Genomic DNA, 26,577 nt, shown 5'->3' with positions numbered 1-26,577 from the left:
CCATGAGACGTTTTTGATAGAAAATGTGTAAAAAGCACTTCTCCTCAAATGCAACATCACCACCACAATCACAGAAATAATAATATGTTGCACCACAATTCCACTTGATTAAATAAAAAACAAGATAAGAAGGATTCCTTCACCAATAGAGCCAATTGCTACTAAAACAGGTTTCATTCACGCACAGTCTTACTCATAGTGTATCCACATTTTTATCTGAACCAATTAAACTGTTAGAAATACTGGCTGCCAGATAGTAGCTGTCCTGTTAGCCCTTAGAACTTGTAAAGCTGCTACTGAAGAAGAAAGCCCTCTCTCCCTGGGGTCTCTTGAATTAAGGGGACAGGTCCAACCTATGCCATCTAAAATAATGAGAAAAGTAGAAGTATCAGGCCTAAAGCCAAATGCAGATATTTGTGACTTCCTTAATATTTTCTATTTCACTTTTGGACTGGCACTTGGAAATGAGTTGGCTCTGAATGGTTTTTGTGGTGTGCTATAAATTGATTATAGATGATGGCCACATGCCCACTATTCTACTACTGGACCTTTACAAAGCATTGGGCATAGCCTGTCATCTGGATTATTGAGCGTGAGAAGGCCAACATTTACCGTAGCCTAGTATTAGATGAATCAGATTCTTTTGATCCTGCCCATTGGATATGAAAAATGTCATGCACTTGTATTGACTTGACCTCCATACATACAGAATAGTTGTTGGTTGAAATAGTTTGGTGCACTGAGTTGTAAGTGATATAAACATTTATTGACATCAATTCCTCACCAGGTTACAATTCACAGGCAAAGCCAATCAGTAGGTCAGGCCTAATCCTGGGTTCCACACCACTAGGAGCTTGACAACTCTCAGCCCGTCCTGGAATGAGCTTTCCCAACAGATACATGTGGAGCACACACGGAGCATTTCACAACCATTAGACAATGTCAGAAATAACATCACTCTTGCAGTCAAGGAGAAATGTAAAAGGAAGACAGGATAACACATTTCTTCCCACCAAGTACCACTCCCTTTACATTACACAAACCACTCTGAAAAAAATAGGGTAGCTCTGTGGAAATCTTCTTCAACAGGGCACAGTTCCTTTGAACCCCAGGTGAATTCAGCCACAATCACCTCAACCCACATTCAAGCTCAACCAGAGCATTCTAGTTCAACACTAACAAAAGACAACAATCAGTTCATCTGTACCACAATAGCTTTCATGGTAAAATATGCAAACATTTCATATTTACCATACTCACCATACCTCAAGATAAAACTCCACACTAGCCTCCAATGACCCCCAATATGGCAGTCGGATACTGATTAGGAGATAAAATCGTTCCGCTAAGATAGCAAGACAAGGATCCCTACTCTGGCTTCCAGTAATGGTGACTGTTAAATCACCCACAGCAGAGCGGACCCTTCAATGGATCTGCCCAATCCAATATATGTACTAAGTTCCACAAATACTCCCTCAGTCTGTACCTCATTTTCAGCAACTTCCACTTGCCTGGTGTACCCTTTGCCCAATGCTCAACAGAATGAGGTAGATGTCTTCCTTACCAAGGCTGCAAGATGGGTAACAAGCCAGGGTGTAGCTTCAGGAGGGGTGTTTGGGCTGTGACACCCCCAAATAAGTGCATTTCTGTCTTGGAAGCTGGGGCTGTGGGGGGGGGGGCAGTTGTGTGTGCTATGTCTAAGTTGGTTTTTCTCATCACCCTGATTTCAAAAACTGGTTTTAACATATTCATTATTTGGATCAGGAACTTTAATCTATATAATGACTGATTTACAAAAAAAAGTAGCAAATTTCCACCCATAGAATTAATCCTTGAATGACAGTCAATTCGCTACTTTTTAGAATTCACAAACATTGGCATTAGTAGGCTCAGAAAGCTGCACCAGTCTTAGGTTTCCAGGGATACTATTAGGAACCAATTACCCAAAAGGTGATTGAATGAATGCTAGCAAATAGCCTAACCACTGGCAATCACTTGGGGTAGCCATTGTGTTTCCCCCACTGTGTCATTCTCAACAGAGAGCCTGATTTAGGATTTGGAAGATGGAGTACAATCAGACGTAAACAGACAGGGTTTACATCTGCCATCCTGCCTTTACTCCTTCTGCCAAATTTAGAGATACGTTATGGCTCTGTGTACATTTTTATACATTTGCAGGATCTTCTGTCATGGTGGTTCTTATCAGTGTAGGAAAGGTTTGGCGGACAACTCCATCAAACATGATGGCTGGCTATCAAATGTTTCCCACAAAATGTATTTTAAAAATGGCAAACTCTTAATCTGGGAGTTTGTTTTTGAAAAATAAAACAACTAATGACAACCCCCCCTCCACTTCATTTGAGTTTTATCCCATGGTTTGCGGATCATTTTTATTTTTTAACGTGCATCACCACCAGGATTTCCTGGCGGTGATGGACAGTAAAAAAAAAAGAAGCCATTTGATCATCCACTCTAAAAAGGACGGATGGTCGAGTGGCTTATCTCGGACAGCAGCTACTCAGTCAGCCTTTCGAAAAAGTTTTTAAAAGATACAGTAAATGTATTAACATTGGAATGAAACTTGTGTCCTGCCCAAATCGAGTGGACGGGGCTTGAGTTTGGTGTACAGGGTACTCTATAATGTTTGCAATAAAGTACCTGTCTGGCAAACTCTAAATCAGCCCGAGAGGTCCACCTAATGCAAATTAGTATTGACCCAGCTCCTCATGGGAACAGTCCATATCGAGCCTTGTCATCTCACCTATTCACCCTTAGGCCCACTGCTTCTTTAGTTGGAAAATTTGAAATTCACACCAGCCAAATCTCACCTACTAAGCTACGCCCCTGGCATCTAGGAGTAGGCAAAATATTCAGTTCCACCTGCGGAATTGGCGTAATTTTGTCCACTTCACGTAACCCTTTGACATGGAGTTCTGACCAAAGTCTGCCAATCACCGCATGATATAAATATTCTTCTGCAGGGCTGAAGAATATGTGAGCTGGAAAGTGCTAGTGAGATTTGGCATCCCTTTGCGCAATATTCTAACAAGGATGGTTGACAGTGATCACAGTCAGATGGCTGCCATTCAGATTTTCTGCCCGAGCAGCAGCAAAATCAACTCAAATGGCAGCGGGCTCCTGCGCAACGCATGGTGCAATTCGCACTGATTTTCAGCTCTGCTCGCGCTTCCACCACTAAACTGCAGCGCGAGCAGCGTTTTTCTGTAACTCAGCGGAATTCCACATAGTGAACCTCTGCGAGTTCTGCCGACCCCTACTGATAGCAAGCTCTCAGAAAAACCTTCTCACCAGACTTATGTCAATTCCAATTATTAACCCCTTCGGTGCTCATGACGGAACGGTTCCGTCATGAGCCACGGTTGAGCTGTGCTCATGACGGAACCGTTCCGTCATGACCACGCCCGCGCAAGATTCCGTCAGCACAGCGGCGGAATCTGCGCAGCATGGAAGGGGTTAATAACAACCAAGAAGGACACCTCTTCACTCTTCCTGTGCTCAGAGTAGAATCGGTTCAGGATGTGTATGCTACAAATAATCAAGAAATCACATTAGTATGAACGTCTGTATATTTTATGCACTGGTAAATATAAAAGTCCAACAAACAACTTAGTTCAAAATTTATATTTTAATTGTCAACAGACCACAGCAAAGAATTTGAGGTGAACGGCAGTGAGATGACCCTGAAACATCGAAATGGGTATGGTGGGAAAGTGTCATCATTCAAGTAGTTACTTTACAGTCTTAAGCAAATTACCTTGTGTGATGCAATATATGCTTGTTTTTGCAGACATGCCAACGGCCATGCCATCGCGTGTGATGTAGAGGAAGAAAAGGTATTTTTGATTCTGTCACATTACTGTCAGTAATATCTAATTGCCTCTTTATTTGAAATGTATGTATTTGATGTTTAAAATGTTGAATTTGGTTCTCATGATTTGTATCGTTTTATTATATATAACCACTTACTTAAATGCTGGACCAAAAACCAAAGGCACCAAAGTGCTTTAAAAGGAACATACCTACAGACCAGAACATTTGAAAGTACAAAAAGACACATAACCCAGCACATTGACTTCATCACAATTATAATTTATATAGCAGGATCCAAAAGTAAGAAATAATAGCATAAAAAGAGACTTAGGGGTCTATTAGGATGGCGGTTGGATGGCCGCCGCTGGGCCAGAGGTGGCAACTGCCGGGCCGGCGGCGGTCATCCGCCCGCGATCGCAACCCAGAAAACCGCCGGTCCCATTAGCATGGCGGTGATGACCGTGGCGGTGAGATTTTCCGCCTGTCACTTTTCCGCCGGTAGCAGTCCGCACGCATGCCTGGTGGGAGGAGCTGGACTGCTAAAATGGGGCCAGTGCCGGGGCAGGCTCCGCCGGCATGATTACGATGCAGGCAGTTACCAGCCTTTCCGCGGCGGTGGAACCGCCATGGAAACCCATGTAGAGAATGTCTTCAGGGGCTCATTGCGGGCCCCCAATGTGTTTGGGGGGGTTTGGGTGTACCTACATCTCCCTGTACCAGGTGTCAGGCACTGTGCAGTGCCTGCCACGCAGTGTATGGATATGCTGGACATGCTTTTTTGGACATCGCGGCGGTGCTGCTGGCAGCAGCAACCGCCGCAATGTTAAATGCCGCGATGGTACCGCCGCGATGGTACCACCGCGATCATACTGCCATGGGTGGATTTAGACTGCGGAGCATACTAATTTGACTGGCAGTTATGCCGTGGTCCTAGCGGGTGGTGTTTTCCCACTACTGTGGCAGTCGGAGTGATTTTCCGACCGCAAACCTAATAGACCCCTTAGTCACAAATTTAGCTAGCAAAAGGTTTATTCTTCCCCTTGAAACCAATATAATAAGGAAGTGCATTGACTGGTAATACAGACACTTAATGATTGTTTTACTGAGACAAATAGGGGCTGATTCAAAGAACTAATCTGAGATCAAATCCTAAAACAACACAATACACTGCTCAAAGTGCTCGGGCTAAGCAGCCCCAATACAAAGAATACATCATCACCAGTTCAAAGTCAATCGACCACATTGAAACACGAGCCCATCCTTCATCCCTGTAGGAAATGGAAGGGCAGGGTGTGGAAAGCGCAACACCAGTCAGACAGAGGAGGACCTTAAGCTCTCGTTGTTAGTACAATTCATCCCCCAATAAGAAACCACCTCATGACCACCCACTGGCCCAAGTTTTAGGGACTTCAAACATCCTGCTCAACCACTTGAAAGACCCCCGTGCCAGTTTAGCAAACTAACACCTCAAAATAGCGGAGGATTAAAAAAAAACACACCAACAGGCTCTGCTCCTTTCTTCTCACCTTAAAAAGGCTGTACGCAGTTCACTTGCTGAATTGTACATGTGACGACTGCCATTATGAATCACTTTTAACTTGGTGGGCCCACACAAAAGGCACTTCTGAGCCCAGTTTGACCAGTTCTTTCTCCTTGTATATGTTAATTGAAAATGTACATAAGAATTAAACAAATATATTGCTTTTTATATAATAACAGACCTAATAGCACATATTCTGTGTCCAGAACGGAAGCTGTCCCACAGAAATTTCAAATATTATGTTCTCTGGCTAACACTTGTCCACCCAGCGCTTGCTTTTAGTCCACCTTTGACTCTAACTTGTGTCTCAACTATGAGAAGCACACAGTGGGACCCTTCCCTGGTGCCTCGTTGACACTTTCACAAGAAAGTGTATGGCTGAAGTCCGAGGGTAGAAAAGACAGGGTTTCTGCTTGGAGTACGTCAAATATCTCAGTAACCATGATTCAAGGTGGGAAGGGAGGTATCACGAAGTGACAGGCAAATCCTAAATCAATGTTTTGTCCATAAAATAACGTGCTCCGCGTCTTACCACATTTACCCGATTTCAAACACAAATGCAGGCAAAATACAAAAAGAAATTTGTGTGTCAAATTGAATAAAGAAAGGAGGGAGATAGAAACTCTATTTAGAGGACTATCAGACCTCTGGAAACAGATATGGTGATTAACTTAACTCCCCTAGTTCTATTTAAATGAATTGTAAAAGGACAGTTTGATTCCAAGCCTATTTTATTTAGTTAATTTAAAACCAAAATTTATTATGCATCCTATTAGACTTTTAATGCCTTTTTTAATCTGTTTATTCTTTCTGTTATTACTCCCAAACACAACTGACCAACACGTGTTTCACTTCCTGTACGATATTATAAGTCAATTCATTCGTGGAAAAGCTAATTAACAATAAGGACAAGTGATATATACAACAACAGCAAGAGACCAAAAAAACTGAGCAGCATAGATGTAATGGTTATAAGAATAGGAAACAAAGTATCGCAATTAAAAAGAATAAGAAACATCAATAACAAAATGAATTAAGTATTCTCACTGAGCGAAAATACAGATTATTCAAAAGGAAAACAAAAACCAAGTAATAAAGAATGAAAAAGGAAAAGCCACTGTGCGAGAACCGGAAAGATACCTGAAGAAGAGTGGCCAAAAGGTGAAGCAAATCAAAAAAGCTGATCCATCCTGTGTGTCCATTTTGGGCATAAAAGTGCATTTTGCAATAAGATATCAGTGCTAAATGCCGGGAGTAAATTGGGGGAAAATCCTAACCCGGGTGTACATTAAGTGAGGGCGAGCAGCAACTCGTGGTCAACATTCATGCTCTGTTGCATTTAATGCTAGTTCTTAGCTCAAAATGCATTCTCGCATCCATTTTGAAAGTGAGTGGGTATTTTAGCGCTATGAAAATGGGGCTGAATGCAGACTTAATTTTTTTACATAATTTTGCATAATCTTGCAGAATATTTTGGTAATTCTACATGAATACGTTACACGAATTACATGAATTACAACCACCCCTAATTCTTACCTCTTTCTAGAAGACAGGACCAGGCTAAAACTGTGATCATTTGAAGTCTGTGTACTATCAATGTGGCCGTCACATGGTTAATAATTAGACCTGCGGCTATCTGGGGCAATAGGCTCAGGTAGTGTCCATAAACTTCAACATCTTGATGATATAAACTCCAGTTAATGCAGCATACAGATCTCAGAACACAGGATACAAAGGGCTCAGGAGCTGGACTTTCAGTAAAAGCACATATACATTTTAAGATGGAACATTACATCCTATGAGCTGGGAATATACAGACACATCATCAGCTCAGAGAAAGAGTGTATGTATGGATGCCACAGCTAACTCGTGTGTGTGGGGTACTGTTTTCATAAGGAGAAATGTGGATATGTTTGAATGTTTTGTTTTGTTATTTGCCAGAATTAGTGGAGTTTCTGCTACATGAAAGTAAAAAAATTTGATTTCTTTTACCTTTACTTTGACATTTGCAGAGTATCTGGGTTACTGTTGTTTGGCGTTTCAAACAATCCACATCATCCTGGCTTCCTCATGGACTCTATTCTTTACAAATGTATCGGGACGATAGGTTTCATGGGTGCCAGCTGGCCCTGGCCCCCTAATACTGAAGATATTGTCTTTAGAATCTTTCCCATCAAAACATCTTCTGGTGTCTGTTGTGAAGATTCCTGCTCAAATCCCTGGAAAATCCACATGTTTGGTAGCTTCACACTCAGGGTATCACAGACATAGCCCTATCCTTGGCAAGGATATCCTTCTGCTTGACGGATGCCATGTATTGGGAAGAAAATTGCTGAAAATCTGACAAACATCATGATAAAAGCATTGTCCCATCCAACCAATCAGAGCGAAGGAGTTCTGGCACCCAGCAATAGAAAACCTTAGGATGTGTACATGTTAAAACATATAGTTGTGGTATTTTTTGTACATCCCAGGAATGAAACCTGCAACCAAATGAGAGGTACCCCGAATAGCATTTTACGTACAGATGCTTTCCAAATTTCCAAATGCATTGTGCCCAGTTTATTTGCTTTGGGCACCCCAAAATCATTAAAAAAATAAATGCTTGGTACCCCCAACCTCAGTAGACCCAGAGCAGCATCGACCAGGATTGAGCCTTGGCAGAAATATGAGTCTGTTTAAGGGAAACGTTAGAGAATTCCCATATTTTGAAAAACAAACCTGCTAAAAATCTGAGAAATATATTCCCTAGGAAATCCCACACATTTGTGCTACTGACATTTTCCAAACATTCACACTAGGCATGGGCAGTGAACTCCACTTCGTTCGTGGAGCATGCAGAATATATTCCTTGCTCGCACTCGCCAACGTCAAGTTGGCGAGCTCGAGCGAGGAAAATCCACCTCCCAGTGAGATTTCACAATGCAGGCGGTCCGATTTCTCAAGTCGGGTGGTCTCGGATGGTCGCAACCGCTTGCGTTGAGAAACCTTTTGTTTGGGCTGAGTAAGCTGCCGCTCGGGTAGAAAATCTACTTGAGCTGCAAGAAAAGAAGCAGCTCCCTTTTGCACTGCTCATGGTGCCGTTTGCACTGATTTTAGAGCGCAGGACAAACACCCAGTGCTGAAAATTAACGCGAACGGCATGACTAAAACGCACTTCACTACGTGTGGAACTTGGCGTAGCGTGGCTGAGTTTTTGGGTCACTTTGAGGTGTTTCGCATAGCGGAACTCCGCCCAGGCCTATTCAGGACAACATTTCTTTGGGTGTCCATTATTTCCACATTTTTCAGTATGCCTGCAGGCTTCAAGAAGATACAGATGTGTGTTGTGTACCTATATATAGCCCTGTATGTGCCAGAAAAAACCCATAGGGTCAAATTTACTATTTCTGAATGCAAGGAAGAGTGCATGAAATCACCATACCTACTAATATATACGTGGCAAAAGAGTATGTGTGTGTGAGAGTCTAGCATAGGTTTTTTTTACTAGAAGAGTACCCTTCCAGGACTAAATACAAAATTCAAAATGTTTTCCTGTAAGCACACGTGCTCAGTTTGACAAGGTTGGAGAAAATGCAGGTCTTCTCCTGCTTTCTGCCTCTCTAAAGGAGTCTTAATTTTTTGATGGAAAGTTCTCTTACAAAGTTTGCTTTACAAAAGTTCTATTAAGGAGAACAATATAGCATCTATGTGACACCCACTTTATGCAAAATAGTACAAAGCGCATCATAGTGCTACTTAGTATTATTTAAGTGTTACTGTAATGCTGGAAAGCAAATTAAAAATGTTGCATCATTGTTGATAAATTTGGCCCATAGTCGGTATGAGTCCGCTAGACACTGAAGAGGTGCGTGTTTAAATAACCCAATTCTGATTAAAAATAAAAAAGTCCAGCACAGAGGTGTGCAAACACCCAGAAGTGAATTGTGTAAAAGATTTGTGCATCGCTTTTGCGCATTTCTGGTTTGGAGGATACATTTGTCTGTTGACTCCTTCAGATTCTAACTGGGTAAGACTCTCATGGTCAATGAATGTCTGAAACAGTGCAGAAACTTGGTCCCAGATATAAAGAAACCGCTTCTCCTTGTTTAGCTTTACAGACAATTATCAAACAAATTCAAGTTTTCAAAAAGTCGTACATAAATTCATTCCTCTCTATTTACATACATGTATTTTTTGTATTTAAAAAGTGCATAGATATCTCAAAAGCAGCAATGAAGCTCGGGAGCGGGTGTGTGTCAGGTTGCAAAGCATAATAGCTTGCAATAGCGCACTTTTTCAAGTGTGCTTGCTTTCTTAATTGCTCTGCAGACATAGGACATCTTTCAGAGTTTAGCAGAGTGGGAGAAATGCCTCAGAATCGCCTTCCTCCTGCCAGTGGTGGCTGGTGACATCTGAAAGTGGTGAGCGTAAACGTCGGGCATGATTTTTATATAGCAAGCGATGTGAACAAGTTCTATCTATGGACAAACCTGGGGTCCAGAGGGAGTTCCTCTCGTGAGAAAGAAATTAAAAAAAGATTGGCAAATGGTGCATTTTAAAGCAAATAAATGTAGCAATAAAGCAAGGCTTATTAAGCAGTAGGAACGTATCGTCTTGAAATACTAAACACAGTTAGAAACTGCCCCATATCTTTTTCGATTCATTTGTTCAACAGTTACTGTAATGTGTAAATTGTTCAGCATGACAACTTTAACCCTTTAAAATGTATGCTTGCACAGTGTCTTGCACTGCATGCAGCAATAACTTTGGAAACTTATGCTCTAACAAGACTTCGAGGAGCACCCACAGATGCTAGCTGTAAACAGTCATATCGAATTATGTGCAGACAGGTCTTTAAGTGATAAATGGCACAGCAACTGACATACGACTAAAGCCTGTCAGTATGATTGGCTTTGTCACTGGTTGTTAGCTGTTTAAGATAAATTAGTAACAACAATGATTTCTTATAAATAATTAACACTGGAAAAGTTTAAATTCTGAAATAGTGAGTCTGTGAATTAAATAGCATTGAGGCCTGTGGAAGGAGTTTTGGCCTTCAATTATGTGTGCTTTATGTTAGATATGTATCCTCTTTTTCACTGCATATTTGTCCATCTGCACATCTTCAACCCCCTCTCTTTCCTCTTCAGCATCCTCTTTTCACTCTTCCTGAATGTCCTCCCTTGCATCTCTGTCACTTCACCACCCTCAACATGCACTGCACTCCCTCAAATTTAAGCACATTAATTTATCTAACTTTTGCTGTGCAAACATTTTTTACATCAGTGTACCCCCTTCACACACATATCCACAGAATTTCAGTTGCAAATGGAATACACAAACATTGATCTGTGTGCTCTGCAGAGAGGCCAACCCACTGACAGACACTTTGTTTGGCTTTAGCCTTACCGCCTGAGCGCTCAATCAAAGCCCCTCATCATAAACACCTGGCATGGCTAAAGCTTCAAAGTATGCACAGAACTCTACAGAGATGGACCAGGCAGGGTTGTCCCCTGGCCCTCTTATTGTTTGTGTTGACCCTTGAGCCGCTGGCCCACTGGATACGTCGTGATGCCTCTATAAGGGAATTGCAATGGAGCGCAGATACAGAGGACTACATTTCCTTATATGCAGATGACATCCTCATATATCTAGCATCCCCCCCAAACATCTATTAACAGTTTGCTTAACGTTATTACAAACTTTGATAAATATGCAGGATACACTATTAATTGGTCCAAATCTGTATTATACGTATTACATGGCCCCCCACCTCGCTTACCACGCGGCTACACAATTGAATTGGCATCTGAAAGCTTTACATATCTGGGCATTTTCATCACACCAGATTACCAGTTTTATGAGTGCAATCTTGTTGGCCCCCTTTAGCGACTACAGGAAGATGTTAGACACTGGAGAATGCTGCCCTTGTCCCTCCTGGGTAGGGTGGCCCTGTTTAAAATGCTTGCGCTCCCCAGAGTCTTATATGCACTTCAAAACTGCCCGTTCCCTATATCTGACAACTATTTCAACACCATTGAAGGTGAGCTTCGCATCTTGCTGTGGGATGGAGGGGCGCCTCGGATTGCACGCCAGAAACTTACAAAGGGATGGTACGATGGGGGAATTGCTCTTCCTGATCTACGCCTTTATTACTGGGCCTCACAACTGGTGGCAGTTAATCAATAGATCTATGGATCCCCCACGAACCCGGCCTTCCACCTAGAACACTATCAAACAGGCCCGGAGGGGTATTTGGGGGCTCTTTACAGCAAGGCCAGAAAAGGCCGGTATCTAGGGCCTATGGCACAAACTGCAACCATCTGGCATAAGGCCACCAAACGCCTGGGGTGGGCTGATAAATTCACAAAAGCCACGTCATTGTGGTCATCTCAGCGGTTGGGCTCACTTTGATTCCATACAGGGTTCGACAAGTGGGACACCATCGGTATTACTAATCTGGGCGACTTGGTCAGCAGGGGCAAACTTCTCACCTTTAAAGACTTACAAAATAAATATGCACACGCGCAAGGCGAGGTTTTCCGATACCTACAGATCCGACACGCTCTCCTCACACGGGTGCCAGACCTTCCTTCCTTGCCAGATTCTTCCCCCTAGAAGACCGCTTGCTTACTGAGCCACTTCTGACAAAAGCCTTCTCTTATATCTATCGCAATAATCTACCCGATTCCTTCCAAACTCTTCGAGACCATTGGCAAACTGACATAGGTCTATTGGAAGACCAAGACTGGCAGACCACACTAATGTCCCCCAGGGAAACAGCGATCAACCATCGCTTCCACCTGATACAGTTAAAAATACTCCACAGATCCTATTATTCCGGAGTGCTCCTCGCCAAATTAGGTAACCGTCCAGATGCGCTGTGCCTTAGAAGCTGTGGCCAAGATAGTACTTTTTATCATGTTTTATGGGAGTGTCCCCAAATACAACCCTTGTGGAATAGAGCAACCAAGAAAATGACGGACACACTGGGTAAACACATCCAACTGTCGCCTCGATTGGGGATCCTGAACATATGGGAAGCCACAGACTTGACAGAAATTGAGCAGCAATGGGTGGCGTTGGGACACTTACTAGTGAAACGGGCCATAGCGATGCATTGGGGATCCACCACTCGGCTGTCGACGATTGGCTGGGTGGCAGAGATGGACAGATGTATGCTCACAGAGAAAGAGGTCTACAAACATAGGGGCTGCCCCAAGAAGTGGGACAAAAAGTGGGGAGGGTGGAATGCTTTTAGAGGTGAAATTTGTATTTCTCCAACAGAAGATATGGCAATGAGGAGACCTCGACCCAGCGACCCTTTAATTCCTTAATAGTTGAATGGTACCACTGCTGATGGACTGTATTATATGTTCCTTGGAATGCACTGTGACATTGTAATGATGACTTGTTATGTCAAAAAAAAAGTATGCACAGAAAAAAATACAGATAAACAACAACATTATAAAATAGCTAACTCGTGGGGAATGCAAGATTAAGTAAAGCATGTAAAATAAGAGAGGAATTAAATCGCTGAAATGCATTCCCTCGATGTTTTTAACATTCATTGTTTGCAAGTCACTCCATGTTTTTAGCGTCAGTGTTAACTTTGGGGCATGTACACAGGGCCAGTTTTAATGCTATGCATCAGAGAACTGGTCACTGTCAGCACATGATGTTACACAGTAAGCACATATCTCTCGCTATGGGCCTGACTCTGATATTTGGATCTATTTCACAAGAGAACAAGAGTGAACCCTGCTCCTTATTTGGATCCATTTCACAAGGGAGCAAATGCCGACGCTCAAATTCTAAAGGAGCAAGCAATGTGCAGCGAGGGCCTGGGGTGTCACAGTGGGAGAGGTTAGAGTGTTGAGAGATCTTGGCACAATATACAGAACACAATATTAGCTTGCAAACACTTACCATTACAGAGAAGAAGGCACCGGGTCAGAAGTACTTGCATCCACTCTCACGTATGACGAAAGGGTGGGATCTATGTCTTTGAATGATGGACATCTGAAATCACGCAGGGATGAAGTCTCCTACGCCCGAAACTGTGACGCTCCTTGCGTCACTGGCCTACAGTGTGCATACAACCATAGACCCCAATGGCAATAAAGGGCTTTAAAACAGAAAGCCCTGAGTTGTGCGTCAGGTTAAGAAAGTTGATTTACTGCCTGTCTTCCATCTCCTGCTTCCGAGCGAGGCGGGGCAGGCAGCCTGAAACAGACAACCCAAACTTAGATGCATTCATTTATTTAGAGATAGGATCGCAACTCTAAATAAATTGATCTATTTGATATTTTTTAATGTAAATGTGTGGGATTTTTCAGAGGGGCGCAGCCCCACAGCCCTATAGGAGAAGCCACCCCTGCCTCCCACCCCACCATACCTGTGGTTTCCTTGAAGCATTTAGAGGTACAAAAACAGTGGATTATTGTTGGCGGAACCTCAGCTGGCTCTGCTGACCACAGCTTTTAACCAAGTGATCCATCTGCCACAGGTTCACTGGGTCATAGTCGCATTTGCTCCTGACCTGTGGATAGCGGGCGATCAGCACTGGTTTTCCCTGCTGTTGTCCGCTATGCATCGCTGACATGGACAGAAATAAGGTGGGATGACCCCGACTCACAGTGAGAAAATTCTCTACATGCTGCGCCATTATGACACTCCATTTCAAGATCCTAATGGCCCTTCCATTGTATGTCACTTCACACAACTTTATTACATTGCGAGTTCTTCTTTAATGGTTACAAAAAAATGGGACTACAAAGTAAAACTTAATCGTGCGATGATCCAATTGCACAAACCTTACAATTACAGTCACCACTTACAGCACCAATCCTTGTAGCCTAAGTACCTCTCTCGTTCAGTCATCTTTTCTCATTCTATTTCATCACACCAAGTTAATTGAGTATACTCAATAACTGACATTTGTCTTACATAGAACACCCAGTTTACCTGGTGACCTGGGAGTGTTGTACTGTTATTGTGTCTGCTGCAATCCCTGGCAAAGATTAACTCTCATACTAAACTGGGGGAATCAGCTGCTTCAGCATGTGTCCTTTGGTGAAACATTACCTAGCTGCTAGTGCAGCGCCAGGAGAGCCAGAGGTCAGGCAATGCTGTGGGTGCAGGTGCTCATTACAGCAAGCCAATGTACCAGCTGACCTGTCTGCTACAGGGGTCACAGGAGTGGACATCTGTTGAATAATCCCTGCTGGGCCTACTGACCCAAGAGATCCAGCCACTCATGGGATCCTCTTTACCAGCACAAACTTGTAGGATGTTCTGGGCCTCAGAGACCACTTCAACACAATTCAGTGAAATGCATGCAGAACGAACTACATTTCTAGAGAAGAAAAAGACAAAAAATGTATTGACTGAGAACTACAAAACTCATCCTAGAAAACTAATACCTCACTGCGGTTACAATTAACCAATGCCCCAATGTGACTATCACAGTCAAGCCTTGGATTAGATATTCATTTTAGCAAGGAAATAAAAGTGAATGGAGTGAATGGAGGGTGGTCACTAATATATTTGTGAAAAGGTCTGAAAAAATCACCATGCATCTTTGTAGAAATGCAGAGACCAGACTCTGGAAAATGTTATACAGTGCCTGAACCCCTCTGGAGATAGGTCCTCACTCATAAAAATGTATCATTACTAAATAAGCAAGCATTTGCAATGCAATAGGTTTTGCATTACTGAAAGGCTGAGCTACTTGCGTTGAAAATAATAATGCAACGCCAATAGCTCAAACTTTCAGGAATGTTCGACCTATTGCATTGCAAATGCTTGTTGTCTTATGCAACAAAAGAAAATCTTAGGATAAAAAAACCATAAGGACTAGTCCCCAAAAAAAGAACAACGGTGTCCATCACCTGCACAAATTAAGAACTGCCACGACCCTATTAACATTTCACGATAAACCAAAAAGAAATTGTAAGAAACTGTGCATAAAGCAATATGTCGAAAAGCACTTAAAAGACAACTGCTTCTAATGACAGACCCATACATCTATCTTCTTTTTTTGTGCAGTTTTACATGCAACAAACTTAGCCCAAAGGCATTAGAGCACTTTACATGAGGACCACATAACCCAAGATCAGAATATGTACTTGGGCACGGGTCATTTCATTGATGCACCCAGAATGACAGGGTTTCGAGCCAACGCCTAAACTCCAACCTGGTTCCCAAGATGGCAGCTCATGCTTGAATCTGCGCCATCTGTAAGTGGAAATTACTGATTAACCCATATTGAAATAATTGTGGCGTTTCCTACCTTGCTAGAGATGTCTGTTGTCTGATCTCTTAACGCTCGAGGTGGCTGTATCTGACGGCATAGAAAAGCGGTTGTATTCGTAATGCTTGAAAGACGTGTTGTGTCTAGTAAGCTGCGTATACTAGCCGCTGACAGTAAAGAAGGGCTAACAAACTCCTCTAAACTGAGTTAACCCATACGTTAATCCACACCATCTGCAAAAGGAAATTACTAACGTAACCCTAATGTAAAGAAACAGAAGAAAATGGAAGCGCAGAGGGCCAGGGCAACATTACTACATTGAAAAAAAAAGCATTGACGGGCCAAAAGACGACTGCTGCAAGGGCTGTGTGCGCTCGGAGGGTGGGTAGAGGGCTTATAACGTGAAGCAAAAGGAGAATGAAAACAGGCAGAAGTAGCCACGGGTAAAAGCATTAAAACAATAAAGATAAAAAAAGTTCTCAGAAACAGGAGATAACGAAGGCAAGCGTAAGCACACTGTACTTTACCGGTGCTCCAGAACCTTCAAAGAAAGTGAGCTATCGGCTGCAGGACCAACAGTGAAGGAAGCAAAGGAGAGTGCCGTTAGAGTGAACCAATCGTAATCAGCAGGCTGGAATAAAGTGGTTTTATCAATTTAAGCAGGTCTTGCAGACAGCGCATGCACGCTGCTGCTCAACCTAATAAATAAATACATAAATAAGCTGAGAGCCACTTTCTCCCTCAGGAAGTTATAGAAAGCTTGAAATGTCCGCTTTTTGCTCTTGAGCACATGGATACAGAGGAGCCCTCTCCTTAGTACTGACCTTCCACTGTCAAACTCATCACAATCGGTTTGTACATTCCTATATTGCTGTAGATACCTACTATTATTGTGTATCTTGTACTATATGAATCTGTCTCATTTTGTCACCGCTGTATTACTATGTCCTTCCTTTATTTGCTCCATGTACAGCAGTACTGGTGAAGGGCTATCAAATCTCAATAAATGTAAATTCAAATACTTACTTTCATTGTCTCAATTTCCTGTTATGCTCTGCAGATCTACCATCTCTACCTTTAATGTTTCACTTTGTATCTCCCTGCATATGTTCCTTAATTGCATGTGTGAGACTGAAGGGAAGCAGGCATGTCAGCAAATACAAAATGAATGTATAAATGATCACACTGGACAGACTGGCCTCTTACCTTCCTATCCCAGATCAATTATTCTCCCTTTCTAGCTTAGGGTCAAGTCCCAACAAGCCAAGAAGCCCACCTTGAGACAATTTCAGCTGCACTTAAAGCAGGCCACGCAGAAAGATGCCAAAACAGTGAAGCATGTGTGGGTCTATATCCTCCTACCACTGCACACGCCTGCTGTAGCATTGTGCAGCGGCAGCTAAGACACAGGTCCATCGTAGATGAACTTGCGGTGTGCCTGCCCCACCGTCCAATCCATCCTGACGCGTGCCCACACTAGTTCCTGCTGCAGATAACCACGGGTCAGGTGCAAGACTCCTGGGCACCCATCGATGGGCTGGACCACGAGATCTTGAAATTGCTGTCCAATAATTCCGAGCTATAGGCCTAGGGACACTGTTCCCCCATCTTCCAGGAAGCAGCAGCGAAGAGAGACAGGGAGTTTATCTTTCGCTCAGTAGGTACGGACCGGAAACAGCATCCTGAGCTGCTGACTTTTTCTGAACACAGCAGCCGGCAATCGCCACTCTGTAATTTTTCATTGTGAACTAAATTGACACTATAAACCTGCAACAATTTACCCTTGCATTCCCTTCCTCACTGTTGGCCAACACATCATTATATGTTTGATCCCACAGCGTGCCTCTTCTTGAGATAAAGCTGTTTTCTTCAAAAAACCTACGAAATCACGCAGCGAATCTGCCTGTCACCGCAAATCCAGCTTTGTTGGACACAGCCTGCGAATGCAGGAGTGATTCCCATATTTGCAATCAATTGTGACTGTGGAGACAGAATTTGTAAGGCTGGTGTGATCTCACACATAATTTCCTCTGTGGAGATCACACTTGAGGTATGAAGTTCACTCTTCTGAGGCAGTGCAGCTCCTGAGGTATTAAGCCCATACCTCTGTGGCTCAGCATTCCCTCCCTGAAGTGCTTAGTCCATCTTCAAGGGTGCTCATTGCCGCCACCAGGTGCATGCAATTTGCACGTTTTTGATCAAGCCTCTGAAATGTGCGATCCACAGGGAAGCCCCTTGGGTGTCATTCATATTGTGTCCCTGAGATATCAGGCCATACCTCCAGTAATGGTACGGTGACCAGATTTTTAAAACCTAAAACCGGGACATTTAGCATAAATAGAAGGACTATAATTTTACATCAACCGAGCACTCAGAATGACAGCGCTTATCAGCATCGAATTACAATAAAGACACTAAGAAAATAAATAAAACACAATTTCTAAAGCCAGTATCGCGCTTGTTAATTAAATTGATTTCCTATAACAGTTGCTGACTATCACTGCTTTAGAAAACAGAAAAAAGCACCTCCCACTCTTTTCAGTTGACCCTCTCTAAAAACCGGGACATAAACTAAATGTCTCAAAATCTGCAGGGGCGGTTCGTGAAAATCTGGGACCGTCCTGGCAAATCCGGGACGCCTGGTCATCCTCGGTAATGGACACTGCAGTGCCTGAGGGTCAGAGATCCTGCTCACTCTTTTCAAGATCAGTTTATGTTGCTTGAGGAAATAAAAGTCATTTATCATTTATGGGAATGTTAACACACGTTTCGTGGTCTACCGTGGGCACCCATGCCCCTGTGCCCAGCTACACTCTGCGTGCAAGGTGCCCTAATGCCCTCATTAAGGATAGAGCTGTAACAGCCTCGCATGCTTGGCCGTCCCCTCGCCTACTTGCATGGCGCCTTTCCTGATGCTCACAGAAGAAAGAACACACCTAGCGTCACCTGTTGAATTGCTGTTTCCAAGCATGACACTAGGAAACAGGGCTGATTTCCAACAAATCACTCACAGAAACAAAGGCAGATGTGTGGGTGTGATTGGCCTGTCCAAACACAGGGCCTGCTCGGAGCTTGAACATGCAACAACCTGTCAGAGAGTCTACAGGAGAATGGCTGTGCCCACTCCAACAAGGAAGAGCGTGCGGCTAGGACTCAACAACAGAAACCTGTCGCGGTGCTGAGACTAGCAGTATAACATCACTGAAGTGTACAAACTCTGGGAAGACTTCACTGAAATGTAATATCACAGGTTTGTCATGACAACAGTGTGCACCCACTGGCGTAATGTCACATTAGTGTACAACCACTGGCATGACCGCAGTGTATAACCCCTATCATGACATCACAGCGGTGTGCAACCACAGGCATAACTTATCAGCTGCATACAATCACTGACATGAGGGCACCCAGTATGCAACCACTTATGACATCACAGAAGTGTGCAACCATTGGCATGTCCTCACAGGAGTGTATTTCTACTGGTATGACATCGCAGTTGTGTACAATCACCAGCAAGACACCACAGCTGTGTACAAACACTGACATCGCTTGACTATGTACAGCCAGTGGTATAACATCACAGCAGAGTACAACCATGGACATGACACCATAGCTGTGTACAACCACTAGTATGACTTCAACATTGTATACAACTACTGTGATGACATCACATCTATGTACGGCTACTGGCATGACAGTAACTCAATGCACTAAGACATCACTGTACTTCACAGCTGTGTACAACCATTGACATATCATCACACGAGCGAATCACCACTGACAAGACATCACAGCTCTGTGCAACCACTGGTATGACATCACAACTGTGTACAACCACTGCTGTAACATCACAGCCTTCCAACAAGGTAGGTGCTGGTAACTCAGACTCAAGAATAGAGCTTTCCCTAAAAGCTATTATTGGGCCTCCCAGCTAGCTGTTGTTAACCACTGGGTCTATCGTCCTGGGACAGACCCTGCCAACAGGATGGATAGACATAACATGCTCCCCGGCAACTATCCCAGGGCAAATTATGGTGGGAAAAATCAGGCACCAAAATACACCCCGACTTCAACCACAATTGCTATATGGCACGCCACGACGACTGCGTTAGGATGGAAGGCTAGAATTACACAGGTCACTCCTTTGCTTGACGCACACCAACTGGGATTGCTATCCAAGCACCCCGGTTTCGACAAATTGGACATGATCGGCCTCTCTAGGGTGGGCGATCTGTGGGCGAGGGGTGGGGTGGTCCCCTGTAGTGATCTCCAGCGAGATTACCAACTGCAGAGTGGAGAAACCTTTCGATATCACCAAGCCTGAAATGAGCTCCAAAAGGCAATACCCAAGGGCACGGAACTACCTGCTTTCTCGCCCCTGAAGGATAGACTTCTAGATGACTACCTACAGGAAAAAGCCATCTCCTTGACATATCGCAAAATATTTAACAAAACTCCGGACACACAAGGGACAGTTCACACACGATGGGTAGAGGACGTCGGGGATATGGATGACGATGAATGGCAGGAGGCATTGGCTTCCCCCCGTGAGGTGGTGATCTGTTCGCAATTAAAACTCATTCAACTCAAACTCCTACACAGGGTTTACTGCACCAGCGCTTGTCAAAATGGGGGTCCTGAGCTTTGCTACCTGCCCCCGGAGATGTTGCCAAATTGGTACGTACCTGCATCAATGGTGGGAATGCCCGATTCTGCAGACATACTGGGGAAGGGTTATGTCAGCACTGTCATTGACCTGTCACAAAACCATTGAAGTTTTGCCCTGCTTGTGTCTCCTTGATATCTGGGAAGCAACTGATCTGTCTAGAGCCGAGAGAGTTTGGGTCTCCCTCAGCTGTATGGTTGCGAAGCGCAACATAGCTAGAACCTGGAAGGGCCTGCTTACACCCAAGTTCCGTGATTGGGAATCTGACATGGATTGGTGTATGCAGGCAGAAGGAGTGGTATATGAGAGTAGAGGGTGCCCACAAAAATAGACCAGAATTTGGGAAGCATGAAATGTGTCCAGGGGATTGATTTGCACGCCCTTTGATGATACCTCCACACAACTGGCAGACCTAGTGAAGGAATAATGTTTATGTTACTTTGAATTGTATACACCTTCTTGAAGTATTGCTCCAATGTACCATCTTGTCGTATACTGTACCAATGCACCTAAAATGTTTGAACATCTGGACTTGAACTGCACTTTGTCCCTCTTTTGTTTTTACCTTCCCTGGTTTGATTTATATAATAAAAAGATTTGATATTAAAAAAAAAAGAATAGAGCTTTCCCAAACTGACATGGGATGCTACGCGCATTGCCAAGTCATCACTGAAATGCACCCCCACTGCATGACGTCACAGCGCCACTGACTTCCCGACACCAAGTCATACAAGAGTCCAACCAATTGAACTGTGCTGGTTTTCAGCAGCGAGTTTTGACATTATACTTGTGTCTCACTCCAATCCTCAACAGCACTGAGCCCTGATAATGCACCCTCCTTAATCTGCCACCTCCTTTCCCTACCCTTTAATGTTCCTGTTGCTACAAAAAATCAATGTGCAACCTTTCCCATATGTGACAAATCAGCTTTGCAGATTCCAACAGGGAGGCAATTGTATTCTCAGCTTTATATCCACGTCTCCTTGTACTAAGGGGCTGGAAACCACAAGATGCTCTGGATGAAAATGTTCAAAGCAGTCTCTATCTCTATTTCTCTTTCTCTCTCTCTCTCTCTCTCTCTCTCTCTCTCTCTCCCCCTCTCTCTCTCTCTCTCTCTCTCTCCCCTACCCCTCCCCTCTCCCCATGGGGAAATGCCTGATGGTGTAAATGGCCAGTCCTGCCCTTAGAGTAGTAACCATAGCATTGTATTGCTGCATTTATTTAAAATTATCATCATATTGAAACGGTAAGATAGCTGGGTAGCGCAGGCTTTCATTAGAGGGCTCTTGGGAGGCTTGGTAGCTATTTCTAGGAATTTGACTAGGTGAAGGGAGTATGAGGAAGATTGGGAGGTGAGCCTGAATGGAAAGCAGAATACCACAAGGGTCAGGACTGGACTGGGGAAGCTCTGGCAAAAATGTTCAAACCAGCCCCATTCCCCGTCATCTTATTGCACAATCGCTCTCTTTCCATCCACCTAATCTCTTTTCTCTCACCTCTCTCTCTTCTCCGTCTCTGAACTCTCTCACTCTACCTTCACCTCTCTTTCTCTCTCTCTCTCTCTTTTTTGAAGCCTTTCCATGCCTGCTGCAATCATCCTCGAGGAGGCACCAGGAGCACCCTGAGCTCACCTGGGAAATACCTGATTGTATAAAATTCTTGCAGGGCTGTGTCAAGGGTTACTGGTTCCCTACCTAGACATCAGCCCTGCTGTGGAATAGACCACAAAGGGAGGAAAAGAATCACTTGTGTTGACTACAGAGTTGTGTTTTTATCATCTGGAGGTAATGGTCCGGGTGGGATGTGGAAGGGTAGATGCGCCTTAGTTGGAAACTTGCACAGTATCAGAAATGGATGGCACAATCTGACTCAACTACCACGAGGCAGCAAATGCACAGATATTGCACGCTGGCTAGAGGATAAGAATCCCAATGAAATTTGCTTTTATCTTCAGGTGAGTCGGGCATTGAGTTATTTGTTAGGAGGAGAGTGCGTGATGTGTGGATAAAGGCCCACAAACCACACCTAAGACCACCTCTCAGAATATGCAGCTTGGTGTTCCGGCAGCTCCCTATCAAGTATATCTCCTCTACAGTGCGGAAAACCATTAGGCAATCCTAGCTGAAGGGAGGGGAATCGACTCAATGGCGCCTGGGAAACTGCGTCTCCTCTTCTATATCTATTGTTCCAAAAGAGACTAATATGTCCAACCAGAGATTCCCTTCATGTTCTGCTGGTTGGGAACTGTCATGGTCAATTGGGTCTATTGAGAGAACCAGAGCGGCTTGTCCTACTCGAACCAGGGTTAAGTCTCAGTGAGCAGAGGTCACTTATCCCCTGTTACTAGAACTTACCTGAGCAACACTCAGGGGCATCCGGCCTCAACCTTCCTGTGAGTTCAGGGGTGGGGGATAGTGTCACTCTGACCCTACTGGACTTCCTACAACTTTAACATGGAGCTGATAGGAAAATCCAAGTCTCCTTCTGTTTGAGTCTGGGTACAAAAAGGCAGCCTTTCCCACACCTGCTTTTAACATGGGCAGATTGGAATGTGCTGACAGGACCCTGGCTTTCTCCAAGTTACACAAACCAAGTTACATTTTCCCTCCAATTTTAAGGCCTCAATCACCAAGAGTGAGCGGGCTGAGAGGTAATGCGGGGAGGCATATACCAACCCAGGCCAAAGCCAGTATGCTGCAGAAAGGATTACAGTGGAGCTGGGCTCTGGACAGCTGATCTAATTTACTCATTGATAGAAATGAAAGGAAAGCCTGAGTTCTGACAGAGACAAGTAGCAATTGCTCCAGCCTACAGCGGGTAGTACCAGGGGCTAAGTGAGCTCCCAATCCATGAGACTGGGTTGCCCATGGGCACCCCATTTCTTGAGGTGAGCACCTCTTCTTTGTAAAAGGGATGATTTGTGAAACCAAGTATGGGAGCTGCTGCCCCGCCTTTCCTTTTTTGCTGTCCCGCTACAGACAGCTGCAGCAGACAGCATTAAATACAATACTACATAAAGTGGGATTTCACTCAGTTGTTTCCTCATGATTGAATAGATTTCTTGTCTCTCTCAGTTCCTGCTCTTGGTTGGATGGCTTTCTTCCCTATTCCTGTGTTTGTCCTGCCCCTTGAGCACTTCTTCACACTCGCTTTGATTGGACGAGGTATATCCTTCCACTGCTGATTTCATCAATTTACATTCATTTCTCTTTTAACACTTCATGGGAGTGCATGACTTGCTCCTTCCTTTCCGTCCTATGTTACCCAACCTCTTCCTCCCTGTGTCCCTTTGCCAGCCCTCCCTCTAAGACTCTTACACAGAACTCTACTGCAGCTGTTTCATATTCTCTCTCCTGACAATCTTCTGCCTCCCTGTCTGCTCCATATAGATTTCTCTCCTCCATCTCCCACCTCTCTCCCACTACCCCACTCCAACTCCATGCTGGTCAGTGCTTGTAGTCCATGCCTTTTAAATTACACCGGCAATAGCAAAGCCCGTAGCTGTGACTTTCCATCTTGAAAGAATATTTTAGTTACTTTCAAATTGGCCACCATGTTGCTTGATGCAATATGCAGGGACACAATGCGGAAGCCATCTTAAAAGTATAGAAAATAAATGTTTTATACTTTCAAGATTGCCACAATGTTGCATGATGCTACTTGGCATGGTGGAATATGGCAGCCATCTTGAAAGTTAAAAAAACGTTATATCCTATACTTTAAAAGTGCCCACTACTTTCAATCATGCCACATTGAACCAGACAATGTGATGGCCATCTTGAAAGTGTAGGAAGTACCCTCTCACGTTGCCCAGTCACCACTACACAGTTATGAAAGAACTGGCAAATCCAGGTGTGGTGACCAAACAGCATTAATAAAGTAAGACTTTGCTAATGATTGCATTTCCCTGTCATCTCTCTTTCTTCTCTTCATCTGAAGGGCCATCAAGGAAGCTGGAAAATAAAAAAAAGAATTTGCTTTAGGAAAGTGAAACAGCACATATCTTTGTACGTGGTATTGTTTCAGTGTTAGTGATCAACAAATGTAAAGTGATGTGATCAACAGATAGCAATTGGGAGCAGAGAGATACATTTCAGACAAAACAGAGCAATGGTAGGTGAAGTATTAATGCTCCCTATTTTGTAAAGAGTAATAGTGACTAGGCTTTTGCTTTAGAGACCCCTGGCTTCTGGAATCTACTGGTAGCTGAGGGCCTGACCTAGAATTAAGGATGGTACTCTGTCCATCAAGGAGGATAAGAACACTACGTTCGCCACACTGAGGACTGCCATTCACCAAATTTAGAGATGATCGTCAACCCAGCAGTGATGTCTGTATCTGGATAGAATCCGCCGTCATGGCAATTCCCGTCAATGTACATAAAGTTTGGTGGATGTCTGCCATTGGTTCTGATGGCCATTCAACAAACTTTTACCAACTTTTTGTTTTTCAAAAAATAACTCTGAAAATGGGAGTTTGTTATTGAAAATCAAAAAAACGAATGAACTCCCACACTCAGAGAGTTTTTTCCTAGGTGTGGGCTGTTATTTGCCTTTTTCTGTCCCTCACTGCCAGGATTTACCTGGCAGTAAAGGGCAGAAAAAAAGAAAATCAAACTGTCCACCCTAAACAGGGCACAGTGTAATGTCCTTCCTCCCATAGCCCCTACTTCATCGATCCATCAGTGGATGCTTTCTTTGTCATATTTAATGGAGACTCCATCCCAGAATGCTTACCGTCTTCTTGGCCCTTAATAGGGGGAGTGGACGGTCGCATTGGGGATATTCTACTGCATTTGCGACATGGTAAGCTGTGCGCCAAACTCTAAATCACCCCCTTAACTGCAGACTCAAGATGTTATTACATCCAAGATAAAAAATATGTACCCACGTCTTCATATTCGAAATTCACGCATTTTGTTGTGTTTGAACAATTTAAGCTGATCTAATTGGAGGCAATATGTCTGGCTTTTGATTGTTGTTCTGGGAGTTAGCTGAATGAGTCAAACGTTTCTTTTACAGCAGTTATATGGACACATGCAATTGACTTTATAACATTCTCTAATCTCTACTGGCATCATAAAATAACATTTCAATAAACACAATAATATACCCGTCTGCACTGACAACGATACTGTATCAGTCCTTGAACTGACATCTTCCTATTTTGTTCAACTCACAGGTGCATGATTCGATCTCTTTCAACAATGAGCACATTGAGGTAAGAGTGCAAACCCAAGTTTAGTTAACCATTTGTGGGCATGATTAAGTTTGACAGATGCCACATAAGGTAAGCAGGATAGTTTTTCCAAATTGATAATTTTTTCGCTGTATTACATATGAGTTACTCATGAGGCATGGAACGTCGAAAACAATGATTTGAGCTCACTAAAAGTTTCTAATCCTACAAGCTGGTGCCCTTAGAAGAAAAGATCTTTGCGAGGATGCAGATTTTCTTACAGACTGCCCCATCTGGAATTTTAAGGCCCAAAAAGTTACCATTGACTTGTCTTGTTCCCTGATGAGATTTCAGCTACTGAAAGCAGCCACAATCTCTCCGGGAAACTGCAGGAGAGAATGAATAATAACTGATTTCCTAACTAACTCCTCAGTCATCGGGGTTCTCAGGGGGTCACCCCGTAATCCTTATTATTTCAAAACATTGGTACATCCCCTGCAACTCACTATTAGGAGGGTATGTCCTTGACACGCCCCATCCTAATACTTTTTCGCAAACCCCATCTTGTGAGTCAGTAATAGATCCCGACTCACAAAATAGGGTTGGTACATGCTGAAATGGTCTTTGACGGTTGCAAGCAGCCCAGTTCTCCATTTGGGACCACTAAAAATGGTCGTACATGTGGCCCTGAATTATTTAAATGTGTTGATTCTAGGGGGGAAGGGGTTGCAGATGAAGTTGTGCAAATCCTTTTCATTTTGCACTTCATTCAATCGCAGAGTTTGTGAACTCTGCCAAGTTTCAACTGTGGGCTCTGTTTTTTAAAAAAAAAGGTGGTACTGGAGGAAGGGCATGTGGCACTGAGGGGAATGGTAGCACATACTAAGGCTGTGGTATGGGACATATGGATTGGTTGAAGGTAACTGCACATTGCAGCTGCCTGAATCTATTGAATATTGGCCTCTGGTCCACCAGACACGATTGAAAGCTGAGGTAGACGTTGGGTACTGAGGTGCTGGGCACAGGCTGTAGTCTTCGGCTGCACCCTGTATCATGTTCCTGATTTACACACAGGAAAGACTTGCTGACCGGGTACTGGGAGCTGGGTTACATGCCTATTGGATA

General features: G+C 43.7%; 1 protein-coding gene across 1 annotated transcript in view; it reads left to right on the top strand.

Annotated features, from left to right (window-relative positions):
- SLC13A1 (solute carrier family 13 member 1) overlaps positions 1-26,577 on the top strand; it is a 206,801-nt gene that overhangs the window by 64,980 nt on the left and 115,244 nt on the right. Inside the window, exons 5-7 of the mRNA XM_085654191.1 lie at positions 3,661-3,718; positions 3,809-3,854; positions 25,456-25,494. Of these exons, the coding sequence (XP_085510317.1) occupies positions 3,661-3,718; positions 3,809-3,854; positions 25,456-25,494 (143 nt within the window). The remainder of the gene's footprint in view (positions 1-3,660; positions 3,719-3,808; positions 3,855-25,455; positions 25,495-26,577) is intronic.

This window comes from Triturus cristatus, chromosome 4_1, assembly GCF_964204655.1.
Source record: "Triturus cristatus chromosome 4_1, aTriCri1.1, whole genome shotgun sequence".
NCBI lineage: Eukaryota > Metazoa > Chordata > Amphibia > Caudata > Salamandridae > Triturus > Triturus cristatus.
The sequence above is the reverse complement of the archived record's forward strand: the minus strand, read 5'-3'. Positions and strand labels throughout refer to the sequence as shown.